The sequence below is a fragment of the Lissotriton vulgaris genome, chromosome 5 (genome assembly GCF_964263255.1).
Source record: "Lissotriton vulgaris chromosome 5, aLisVul1.2, whole genome shotgun sequence".
Lineage (NCBI taxonomy): Eukaryota > Metazoa > Chordata > Amphibia > Caudata > Salamandridae > Lissotriton > Lissotriton vulgaris.
In genome coordinates, this window is record NC_141693.1 from 866,165,863 (window position 1) to 866,178,984 (window position 13,122).

The window sequence follows — 13,122 nt, forward strand, 5'->3', positions numbered from 1 at the left end:
TCCCTATAGAAATCTCCATTGGTTCAGTGACTGGAGTACTTATTATTTGATTTGATACACCCACTACTTGGATGGCTTCTCCCGAGAGGGGTAGGTTTGGAACGTCTACTGTTCTCACAGTAGAACGGGTAGCACCAGTGTCCAACAGAAAGGTGACGTCATTTCCTTCAACCTTTCCTTCAATGTATGGCCCTGTCTGGTCTATCGGTAAGGAGGCGCCAAGCACGCACTCCTCGTCCTCCCCCCTAAGGCCCCGTCAGAATGGTTCATCACAGAGGAATGTATCATTTAACAGGAATTGCGAAGTTGCTGCGTTTCTCTCATCCCCTCCTTCCCATACCTCGACCCCCTCATTTTGCGGAGCCTGATTCTTATAGTTAGGTCTAGGAGCTCGAGGCAATGGATGCTGTTTTACCTGTTGCTTGTTTTTTCGTGGCCCCTCTTTCTGCACCTTTGGATTTAAACCATTTATGGGGGCATTACCAGCCTGCAAATGTGGACACTCGTCTCTCCAGTGCCCTATCTGACCGCACCCGTGGCAGGGAAACTTCTTTTTAGCCTCTTCTTTACTCATCTTTACCCAAGGCTTTCCTCCTCCCCCAGAGGTAGTGTTTTGAGTATTATTATTCATTTTACTTAACTGTTTCTCCTGTTGTTCAGCCAATTTTACTTGTGCCCACATCACTTTTTCCTTCAGGGCTTTTCTTTTGTTCTCCAACTCATCCTCACAGTACTTAGCGTACTTAAGGTCCTCATCTATGGGTTTGCCCTGCCAACAGATTTTATTATCTCTGATCCACTTGGATATTTCAGGCCTCAAACCCAACACGAATCGATAAATGAAATGGGTCATATCCTTCATTTCAATATTATCGAATCCACTGTAGGTTTTGAATACCTGTAGTAATCGTTCATAATAGGAGTGCACTGTTTCATCACGGTTTTGGGTAGTTCTATCTATTCGGGTCCAATCAGTTTCCTTTGCTGGCACTTTCTCTTTTAGGTATTGTATGACTTTATCATACTTCCTCATTACATCTGGTGAGGGAGCTCCGGTTCTGGAGTCTCTCTCATACTCTTCACTGGGCCAATCAACTGCAATTTTGCATTCTGTCCACAAATCTACAGGAACTACAATGTCAAAGAACCCATCTAGGTCCTTCAGGAGACATTTTTGAACCTTCACGAATCGCTCAACCTGCCTATACCACTCTACTGGTTTCTCTCTTAATTTTGGGAAGTCATTGGAAAAAGACACAATATCCTGTCGGGACCATGGGACATGTACATATTTCCCACCCGGTACTTCTCTCATGGGATACAGATTTTCTGCCTTGCCCACTTCCTTTAGAACATATTCAGAAGTCTTTGGTTTGGCCTTACTGTCTTCCTTTTTCTTTGCCCACCTGGCTTTCCATTTGTCTAGATCTCCCCATTTCTGCATTATGTTCAGCAATTCTTTTATCTGTATCTTCTTCCCTGACACATTCATATTTTCTAAATCCTTGTCGGAAAATTCTGCTCTGTAGGGTTTCTGTAGTACCTTGGATCGACTAACATCTATTCCCATATTTGCGGCTGTGTCCATGAATTTTTCATGGAACACTCTAGTGTTCCGGGTAAGGCTTTTGCATAGGAACAGCAATTCTTCCTCGTCGAAGGTATTTAACCTGTCTAATCCCACATTCCTAGCCATCAGTTCCTCCAGCTCTACTCTTAGCTTGTATATATCTAATGGTTTCGGCTGAGGGGTTTCCTTTTCCATCTCTCGGGACCATCGTTCTATTTCTTCCGGAGTCACTACTGTGGCGCTCCGGGTACCTGAAGCTGTTTCTATCAGGACTTCCTTTGCCTTAGTCTGGTTTCCCGACCGTGGTTCACTGGTTCCAGGTTCCCTTATGGGCAGATCCATCAGGGAGATCACAGACTCACATTCGCTTGTCTGATCATCAACTATGAGCGGCTCTTTTCTAGGCGGTGCTACAATAGGCGTAATAACTGGAGTTCTTGGACTAGCCTGTTTATCCCCATAAAGGGGAACAACTGGACCAATAGTAACTGGAATTGTCAAAGCTTCAGGACTGGGATTTATCTGCGCTATAGTCTGAATAAGTTCATTTAGCAGTTTTATCAATGCTTCCTTTTCTCGTTCATGTAAAACCCTTTCCATAGATTTGTCATGCAGTACTTGGGGTACTAATGGAGGGTATATACTCGGGGCAGTTGGGATTGCCAAACTTGGTCTGTCATCACCAAAGGGTTGATATTTTGGAACTGCTGTGCCAGGTCTACAAAATCCATCACTATCACTGGGTTTGCTACCAGTGCCAGCTACATCTGTCTCACTGGCCCTTCTACTTCTGGGATGTCGGAAAAATGGATTTTTCGAGCTTAGGGGCCCAGACTCTTCAGCATATGGAGGTGGATTTTTCATTAGTAAATCTTCCAGGTATTCATCCTCTGAATCCCCCATAGCCATTAAATGCCGGGTTTTCTCTGTCCTTTTTCATCCCCCTTGTTCAGTTACCCCAAACATCGGAAATAGTCCCTCAACCATCATATTCTGTCTCCACTGCTTCATCTTTTTCTCCTTTGTTTCCAGCGGCAATTTTGGGTACCAATTGCTCACTCCCTTATCCATCCGGGGTCTGTCTCGCTCTAGGGCCTCAATCTCCCATTCCTCTAAAGCTTCATATTGCGTTAATCTGGGTCTGGGGTGTAGTTCATTCATTCGGGTCCTCAAGTTAAACAGGATTCTACCATTATAGGTACCATCAAGGGGAAATGCTAAGACTCCGTCATCTTCAGTATACTTTACACAATTCTCCAACCATACACAGGTATGATACCCTTTGTCAAACATCATAAATGATGCGGGAGTATTAGGTGGTGGAATGATTACACCTTCTCTAGTTCTAATGGGTTTGTCTTTCTTGAAATAGTTCTTAATCTTTTCGGCAAATGACAATTTTCTCTTGCTTCCGTACATATTGTAAGGTCTACCTCTTAGCATCTGCTCCTTATGAAAACCTAGATTTTTCGGATCAGGTGAGAATTCAGGATACCCCATACACCTCTCCAAACTGTCTTCAAGCTCAGATTGATTAATTTTGTTTACTAAGATGCTTCCAATGCTAGCACGTCTTTCAGTTCACAGTAACCAATCAGCACAGGGGTTGCAAATACTCTTGACCAATGGGTGCGCGGCCCCTTCGCGAGACACGGTCTCACGCTTCGGCACTCACCCCTCCCTTACAATTCTAGCTTCGCTACACGCCCGCTGTCTCAACCAATACCAGTGGGGCACGGAGTGACGTCAGTGTAGCCTTGCGACCGACTCCCTCCTTCACAAGGTAACGGAAACTTTGAATTTTTCTTAAAGTGCAAGTGCTTAGTTTAGTTAACAACGTATAACATTCGCCACTGTGCTCGAGGGTTTTAAAAAGAAAGAAAGTTTTTCTCTCACTGCAAGTAAACCACTTCTGTCTACTTTTCATTCACTACGGATAGAACCTTCTGCCTATCCCCTCACACGAGCATTAGAGAACCTGCTACTTCTTTGACTCATCCACTTCTTTCCGGGATATATACTAAGTCAAACTTTCACCAGTGGACTCCTTTGCTTATCACTCAAGCTCCAAGAAACCTACTATTCCTTCCGCATGTGACACTTACTAGGTGATATCACAACGGGAGTTTCAACAGTGGACTCGTAGCTATCATTTATTCAATAATTCATTCAGGAAAATCCTAATTAGTGCTTCCAGTTCTGCCTAACCATGCACTAATCTTCCTCCCAGCCAGTGACCTCACAGCCAAGTGGATTCTACTCACCACTTGCTATTCTATTTCCCCGGGGATTCCAACAACATAAAACAATCACGGACAATTATGTTAATTACATGCAATAATATAGCAGCAATTCATAAATCTTATTTCAAACCCTTTATAAAATTTAAATGAAATAATAAAAAACTTATTTTAGCAGCAATAAATTTCAGCAGCACATTTTATTTTTCACAGTTCATCAAAACTATCGTATCTACCTATCTTAACTAGTCCTAACCATCATCTTGCTACCAGAAAATTACTGATAGAGCGCGCAGGTCACCCGACTCTTTATTTCACCAGATTTCACGCATTTGGGCCCATGACGTGTTTATGACAGTATTTTTGTGAATCGGGCGAGTTTACACGACACCATCAGTAATTCTATGTGTTTTTTCTTACCACTATTACCAGAGTACCTGACTTACCACCTTGTCACAGGTACCTATGTTTCCGATAGATCAGGAGCTATCAGTGGATAGGAGATAAGCCTAACAAATATATCTTATACATTTAATAACACTTTATACCTCTGGCAATGACCACAGACACCTGAAGGGTTTTAAAGACTTTATATAGTAAGTTTAAATTCTAAATGCCATGAGAATAAAATTGATACAGATTAGAATATCAATAATCAGGATTATAACTATAATGTAACTATGAATAAGAGCAAGCACAATTGAGTGCGAGAGAAAACTATAGGGTAAGGGTAACAGGGAACATGCTATTCAATTTTCAGGCTTATACTAAGGCAGGTAAAACTGGAAAACCATAGGAGTGCTAGAATTACTACATGTGATGTAAACCAGACTTTATTCTAATTACTAATTTAAGCATAGATTCAAACGTAAGTAAAATAGATCACACTAAGCAAATAAACAGTTTCAGTAATATCCTTTCGGTAAGGAAAAATGGAACCTAGCTAATAAACAGTTGCATGTAAGTCTTTTGGAAAACAGGGAAAATAACATAGGCAAGGATGCTTTATTAAAAGAAAAGGAAAAAGAATAGATAGACGGATACCCACGATTATATTTACCTAGGATGGGAATGAGGACTAACCCTGGCCACGGGTCAGTTTGGAAAAGGCGAGGACAAGGACCCTCAAGGACTTAGGATGCCAGTAGGCGAGCAGGTACAGCTCATGGACAGTCAGGACAGGATACCCCTCAGGATTTGGATCAGGACTGGGCTCACCAAAGGTACGACCAACACCTGCAGCTTCGGATGCAACGCCTGCGCTACTCCCTCTCTGCACGGAATCCGCCAGTAACCCCGATTGGGATCTCGAATCTCCCAGCAAAGTGCTTCGCCAGCACTTAAGACTATTTCACCCCTTGGAGTTTGTGGAAATTACGGACAGAGTGCTCCGCAGCTCTCTGTATCAATCACCTATAGAGGTCGTAGGGTCGGTGACAGGTCAGCTACTCGGACAAGTCGGACAATTTCTCTAGCTAAAACTAGGCTAGTTATACTGTTTTCGGGTCCCTAGACCACCCACAAATGTTGCAAGTGACAGGATCCCCAACTTTGGATTGGTCAAGAGAGGTGGTTAGGTCATTGTCACCACCTAAAATTCTGCGTTCCCACAATGAAAATTTAATTTTTGTACCCACCCCTTACATTCCAGTTCCCATGGCGTGTGGAAGGTGTAAAACAATAGGACACACATAAAATATATACATTTGTATCATTTTTAGGTACAGCCAAAATCTTCTCCTGGTGCAAGGGTGACTTTCCCAGGCGCATCTCAGCTTCAGAAGCCAGCTGGCTTGTCTTTACTTCTGCGCAGTTCGGGTTTTCCCTCATCACGTGATTAGGGTGACATGGGTTTCAAAGATGGAGCGGCTCCCCACTCCCAGGCCCACAGATACGGGTACATGAAAAGTAAGCGAAAACAAATTAGAAACACAGAAAAAATGAATACACTGTAGACCATGATTAGTTACACTGCACCCCTTACTTTATAATATCTATTAAGCATGGGTGGAAAATCCGTTTCGCTCGCGGATTTTGCGGATTTTCGGTAAATTCGCAATCCGCGAGATTCGCGAATCTCCCGCAAAATCCGCATATCCGCGAGCAGCGGATTTTATGGCTTGCTCGCACTGTTCGCGTGAGTTCGCGGCTTCCCAGTACAACTTCGCGCCCCGCGAATAAGCGCAAAATTGCAGAAATACGATCTTAGCAAAACTGAAACTACTTACCAGGTTCAAAAGTTCAGGCTCATCATTAGTAGCCATTTCCTGTAGTGCTTCCTGAGGGGCCCCTCCAGAGTTCAGTTGCCAGTTGCAACTATTATGTGACCCTGCTCTGAACCTCAGAATAGTTACACATATGCCACAAAGGTCCTGAATTACAGCTAAGGGAGACAAGCAGGAGCCAGGCTGGAAGTTCAAATCCATTAATCAGCCCCTAATTCATTATTGTCAGTTGGGGCAGGGCAGGTGTTGTAACTAATTTTGCAACAATGAAAGCACTTAGCAAGTGCAAAAGATCACTAATCAGGAAGCACTAAGGAAGCAGGTGCCAGCTAAAAAAATATTCTGTGACACATTAATCAGCCCCAAATAATTCAGGTCACTTGAGGCAGGGAAGGTGTGCTTGCTTTGCCACAATAATGTACACTGACTGGACAACCAGAGGGTGCTGTGATGAAACAGAGGGTGGCATGGGTGGGCCAGAGGGTGGCATGAGTAGTCAGAGAGTGGCAGTGGTGACAGAGAGTGGCAGTGATGAAGAAGAGTGTCCCAAACAGGCTGGACACGTAGAAACAACAAGTTCGCGAAACTTGCGACCCGACAGGTAAGTTTGCGTTTGCGAAATTGTACAAAACCCTCGCGAGCTGGCAGAAACCCGCGCGAACACACACAAAAAAAAATCCGCAAATTCGCGAGAATTCGCGTATTTTGCGAATTGCGAGTTCGCAAATCCGCAAAATTCGCGAACGAGAGATTCGCAAAATTCACCCATGCTTAATATCTATAGCATTAGAGGTTACGCAGAAATAGACAGCTGGGCAAAAGCGGCAGTAGCAAGCGGAGAGCATGTTAAAGACAAAGCGGCCATATTAGCAGTAATGCGCATGAGCGAAAAAATCCCTCCAGAACTACAAGTGCATCACATCACATGGGTATGACCGACGCATGCGCAGACTGGATTTCTGCAAAGCAGCTATTCTGTAGTATGCAAGCTTCGTTAATATTAATAGACACATGGGCAAGCATCTCTGGGACACCCGCGTGTTGTGTGAAAGTGCATTATTAATGACAAACAGGTTGATTAATGACATTATAGATTAAACGAGGTTCTTGAATGTGAGCAAGTCGCTTTACGTGCGAATCCTTGCTCCATCAAGCTCATATGGTTGATCTGTTATATCTGTTTCTTTTAACTTTTGGCGGATTGCCACGGATGCTGCTTCACCTTTAATGTTAGCTAATAATATAGCTGAGACCTGTTTGAAATCTTTCATTAATTTCATACCTAAATTTAATGCCGGTTCTGGACCGTATTCATTTTGAATCTGCCTCAGAACGTCTGTTATCACCGCCATAGACGGTACATAATGTGTTTTTGTGTAGATTGAAGCAAAGACTGTACTCCAAGTGTCACAGTCCTCAACATGTGGTGCTATCCCCATTGGTAAACAGATTGTCAGAATTCTGTGTTTCTCATGAGGTGTACTATCAGGGAATACTGCCTCTATTTGAGTAATTTTTTGAGCTAACCAGAACAGAATTTGTTCCCTTTTTGTGGGCAATTTACCAATGACTGATTGTATAGTCTGTGGTGTTATTTTGTTTGTGTTACCCTGGTGAGGGGTGTGCTGTGGAATCCTTATAGCAGGTTGGACTGTTAAAGTCCTCATGACATATTGAACCAATTGTCTGTGTATTTTAATTAACTGTTTCAGCTGAGCTAACAGTTCTGGACCTGTCATTCCGTTAATATCAGGATGTGTTGTATAGTTGGCTAGTACCGGCCATGTAGCTCCTGGTCTTCCTAGTGGACCGATCCTGGTAATGTGATTTTGATGTTGTAGGGCGCCATTAAACCAGAGCTGATGCTCTTGGTATGTTAGTGGAATTTCAACATCCTCGAAAGGAACGTATTCCGCTGGCGGTTCCTCTGCTTTGTAGTAGTGGAACTCCTGTGTTACTGGATTTGCTTGTGGCAAAGTAATCCATGAATAGAATACCTCTGTCTGCCGATATCCATGTGCCTCTATTACAAATATAACTTTACCATCCCTCGTCAATACCCCCTTTTCTATAAGTTTTATAGTTATGGTTTTCCTTATATTTGCCGGGATGATTACAGCATCATCGTCGTTTTCATTACACCCCGTAACGTCTAAACCCGGTTGGTTCGCATTTACTGCAGCTCCACCGGTTGCGTTGTTGTCGCCGTTAACCGACATTGTTTAATGAAAGTTTGCAGAACGAGTTTCAAGGAAACAAAGATTAGGTGCACAATATTTTGGAACACTGTATCCTTCAACGTTGAATAAACCAACAACTAATACATAGGATTTTTTGTCCTACTCAGTTTTGGCGGATATTATCCTTTTACCCACTCCAGATGTCTATTGGAGTATTTAACGGTAAAAAGGGGTCTGTGTGAAAAGCACGACTGAGCTACTCTAGTATCTAGCGTTAAAATATCGCCTTACCAAACGTTGGGCGCCATGTAGTGTAGTTCCTATATTCCCAATAGGCTCTATAATATATACTGTAGTTTTGACGTAGGACTGAGGTCTACTAGGTCTCTACCGAATATATTAAACTTAATAGTGAGTGCCAGCTAGCTCAGAGGTCACTAGAAACGTTCTCAAATTCACAAGAAGGGATTAGTTTCTGACAACCGCATAAACATGACAACTTTGTTTCCAAAGAATAAGAAATCAAATCTCTAGAGTCGCGGAAACAATAGATAACTATTTTACTCAGTCAACCGTGCATGCTGTTTCAACAGAGATGCAGAGAAATAGAGAGACAGGCGTTTTCAATAAAAGTATTTATTGAACAGTCTTCTTTCTCAAGCATTGGAAATGAACTGCTACAATCGTAATACTGGTTATAAAGTACAAGGCATATAATACTAACAGTATTATAAAGTAGTACTGCAAAAGCATGATATGGTTTCTAAGCCATAAAATGTATAAAATACATACAGTACTAAATAATGACTAAAAGTACTCAACTAGTGCTTCTAAAATAAGTCTAACCCGGTGTACCTAACCTGAGTCTAGTGCTAGGGAGGAAGTAAGTGAGGAGAAGCCTAAGTTTAGTAGTTCTCTGCCAGGAATCTATTCCAAGAATTCTCTAAGAGGTCTAATCAGCTCCGTACCTTGGTTTTAGAATGAAGGAGGTCTTGTATCTCTCTCTCAGAACTCGATTTCCCAGATACCCACAAGGGTAGCCCGGAAACACTGGAGCTGGATTTCTCGGCAAGAGAAAAGACAGCATTATTCTCAGTGCATCAGCTGGAGGGTCGGCTTCCTTCGGATCTTGCTGCTGCAGGGCGTCAGACAAGTAGATAGTCGATCTGTTCCAAACCACTGTGTGTTTGACTGGGCAACCCTGAGCATATTTATACTTTGAAGGTGCCGAGTTTGATGCATGTGTGGACTTAATATAGTCACTCAAAGGCTAAATTCTTGGAAAACGCCAAGAGTTCTTGGAGAACTTAATATTCAAGCAGGGGGAAGTTCCTAGCTGCTGAAGGCGGGATTTTCCAAGAAATCGTTGTTAATTCTCGGAACCTAGTGGAAGTAGCCATGCCGTATTTGGGCTGTATGGTTTAGACCAAATAGGGTAGTGATTTCTATGCCTATATAAGTATATGATAAAGTATACCTATATAAGGGTATGAATCTGGAAAATTACACTTGGGGCCTAGATTCGATTACAACACTGCCTCTCCCGGTGCCTCTGTGTGCGGTCTGAATCTAGTTTTTCACAGAGAGCCATTGTGGACTGCGACATGTCCCTCATTCTACCTGCCATATCTTTCATGCTCTCTGCCATGGAGCTAATGCCCCGGTCTATGTTGCCCATCTTGGTGTTTAAGTGGCGCATCTGTCTCAGTACTGATAAAATTGCTTTTGCCTGCTGGCGCTGCACTTTCACCATTGTGGCCTCCAACCCACAGAAGACCCCCTCTCCATCCTCAGTTGTGCTTCTCTCCCGGACCCTACGGCATCTGGCACCGGTATGCACCCCTTCAGAGGAGGACTGCTGCCCAGCGTTGTTTGCCTCCAGTGCAGCTGTTTGGGTGTCACCCTCCCTATCATCATCATATGACGTCTCCATGATTTGGAGAGGGGGCACATCATGCCTCCTTGGCCTTACCAGTTCTGAGGAATCTGTAGCTGGTGAGGGAGAGAGTGCTGGTAGGTCCTACTTTGGTGAGTCGTACAGCAGAGGTGAACAAGGCTGTGCTGTGGTGGCTCGCTCTGGTATTGATGCTGCCCGTGCTGTGGGTGCGGGTGGCGTCTCAGTGCTTTGCCCTGCACTTGTGCCTGCATCCTCCCTCCTTTCAGTTTGGGGTGCCCTTTTCTCCCTTTCCTGCACTGTTGTGCGCGATGACTCTCCTGTGGACAGATATGGACATTGGCTCAGTGGTGCTGTAAACATGTGTGTCATTATTAAATCACATTCCTGTCACACAATTACAATGTCCTCAACTGCTTATGGATGTAGTGTGTGGCATGCCTTGCTGTTTTCTTTGATGAATGTAGTGATGTATGTTTCTATGACTACGTCTCCCATGATGCATTGCAGGAAAATCCTAAAACCTGTACTGGAATGTGAAACACACAACCACATTGGGGAAGGGGGACAGGGAAGGGGGGAGGATTGATGTCCATGTACCCTATCTTGTTTTGTTGCAGCTCTGGCTGAGCTGTCAGCATCCTCTATCCCATGGACACTCTCGGGCTCCAGGGTGAACTCCACCAGCTGCTCCAGGTCTGTTAGCGCAGGTGCCCTGCTCCTACCTCCCCCTGTGGCACTGGCTTCTTTTTTCTGTGCTGTCAGATTTTTTTGGTTATGATCCTGAGATCATACCACCTTTTTTTAAGGTCATCAATTTCCCTTGTTGTGACCCCGATGGCGTTCACCTTTGACTGGATTCCCAGCCAGGTGTTCCTTTTCACAGCCTCTGCAACCTGTAGAGACTGTTTTCCAAATAGCTGGGTGTGGTGTCTCACAACCTCCTCCACCAGCACTTGCAGTTCAGCTGTGCTGAATTTTAGTTTTCTTTTGCGCTCTGCTCCTTCCCTCTGTGAGTCCTGGGATTGAATCATGCACTTCAGCTCAGCTCAGGGCAGCCAGTTGCTCAGTGTCTCACAGCTCTCCAGAATGCTCAGTTACTCTGCACCTCCATGGGTGTGGCCACTTCCTGGTTGTGGGGTGGGCTAGTTCCATTTGATTGGTTGGTTCCTCTGTTGCTTTGTTGTGGGGTGTGGTGGATGAACCTGATTGGTTGAAAAGCTCAATTGGTTGTATTTTGTATCTCCGATTCGGTATTTACCGATTTGGTATTTACCGAATTCGGTAATTCCCATTAATTCTTGGGTATTACCGAATCGGATTTTACCAATTCGGTATTTACCGATTCGGTAAATACCGAATTGGAGATTCCGATTTTTAGCCATTCTGTAAATTTTACCGAGTTTTTACCTACATCCCATTTTCCGATTCTAAAATACTGAATCGGTATAATTGGGTATTTTAGAATCGGTAAAATGGGATTACCTACATGGGGCCCATAATCCCTACTAGTACAAAACAACGTGTGACTCATACACCTTGAAGCCCAGACTGTCCTACGTAATATCCTGCACATTGATTTTCACACTTGCATGATTTATTGTCAATGTATAATGTGTTCATATAATGTAAAGCACTCAGACACTCTAGATTAGGACGAGTAGCACTATAAAGTGTTAAATTAAATTAAATAAATTAGTAAGTACCATTCAAATTGTTACATGTGTAATTATTCATACTCACAGACACCTCTATCATTCTTTCAGTGCAACCACATCTCTTACATAGGAGTGTTGAAAAAAAGTCAAACACCCTACTTCCCTAGTTTCTCGTAAGTACTGTGATGTGATAACAAGCAGTGAGCCTTTGTTTCCCCTCCAATGCATTAGCAGCTGGATGTCACGCTCCAGATAGCTCCCAGTCAGGATTATATTCGAGCAAAAAGAGGGTTGATGGCCCTTTAGATTCAGCTCTTTAGATTCCGTCCTTTAGATTCCGTCGTAAGGGAAAATAAGCAAGACCCCTCTCTGCCTGCACGTTGCTGTTCCAATAAGAATGCAGACAACGCGAGGACACTACTGAATTGTGTCCTGGTGTTGCCAAATTACACTGGAACAAATTCCATATATTTCACTGTGGCTGAATCCAGCTCAATTATAGCTGCTAAATCTAGGATCCAGCTGGCTCCCCCTTCATTCCAGCACTGGTAGCAATAATGACTAGAATGAGTGCAGCTGAAGAAATTGTTGGCTTCCACTTTCGGAAGTTTAAAAAGAAATATAGTAGGTGAAAATCCCACTGAAAATATTGGCTGCAGGAAAAAAAGGACACAAAAACTACTTTACGCAGAGGCAGTTTTATGCTAAAAAACTATCAGTGAGGAAAAAACCTCACCAACTTTTTTTTCCCCAGAGAAAATTCTCCTGCAAATTCATTTTATTTGCTGAACAAATACAATCATAAGGTGAAGTGCAAAAGTTACAAATTTTCCCCAGCTTAATTTGCATAATTATACTGCTTGTAAGTAATATTACGCCCTTGCCAGGCCCAGTTTTCTCATCAATAATTGTACAGTAAATGTAGCAGTAATATTTTCAATTATGTCATAGAAGATGTTATGAGTGATATAATATATGGGGTAATTAACAGTAAATGATGAGGCAGTGAGTTATAGTTACTTTAATGCAGGAGTTATGGCTGCTTGAGATAACTTTAACTATAACTGCTGAATTTCTATGGTTTTGTGTGTAAAATCTGAACCAAGATATAACGCCTCTGTAAACTTTGTTTTTTAATGATTTTCTATGTTTTTTTAATTTTAATGTTGTTTCCTTTTTATAATGTCCCTGTAACCTTTTTTTTCAATTAATTTCTAGTTTTTTTAATGAAAAGTAATGTTTAATTACCATACGTTAATGCAATTCCATATTTATGGATGAGGGGGGCATGTAGCCCCCTCCCCGGGCCAATTTCGGACTTGAGGACCCTTTCTACTGGGGCCCGGCCATATTCT

At 43.0% G+C, this 13,122-nt stretch overlaps 1 protein-coding gene across 1 annotated transcript; it reads right to left on the reverse strand.

The window, feature by feature from the left end:
* Positions 1 to 256: 256 nt before the first annotated feature.
* Positions 257 to 1,912, reverse strand: LOC147711720 (uncharacterized). Its single transcript, XM_086920226.1, has one exon. It carries the CDS (start codon positions 1,910 to 1,912, stop codon positions 257 to 259), a length of 1,656 nt encoding a protein of 551 aa, XP_086776352.1.
* Between the last annotated feature and the right edge of the window lie 11,210 nt (positions 1,913 to 13,122).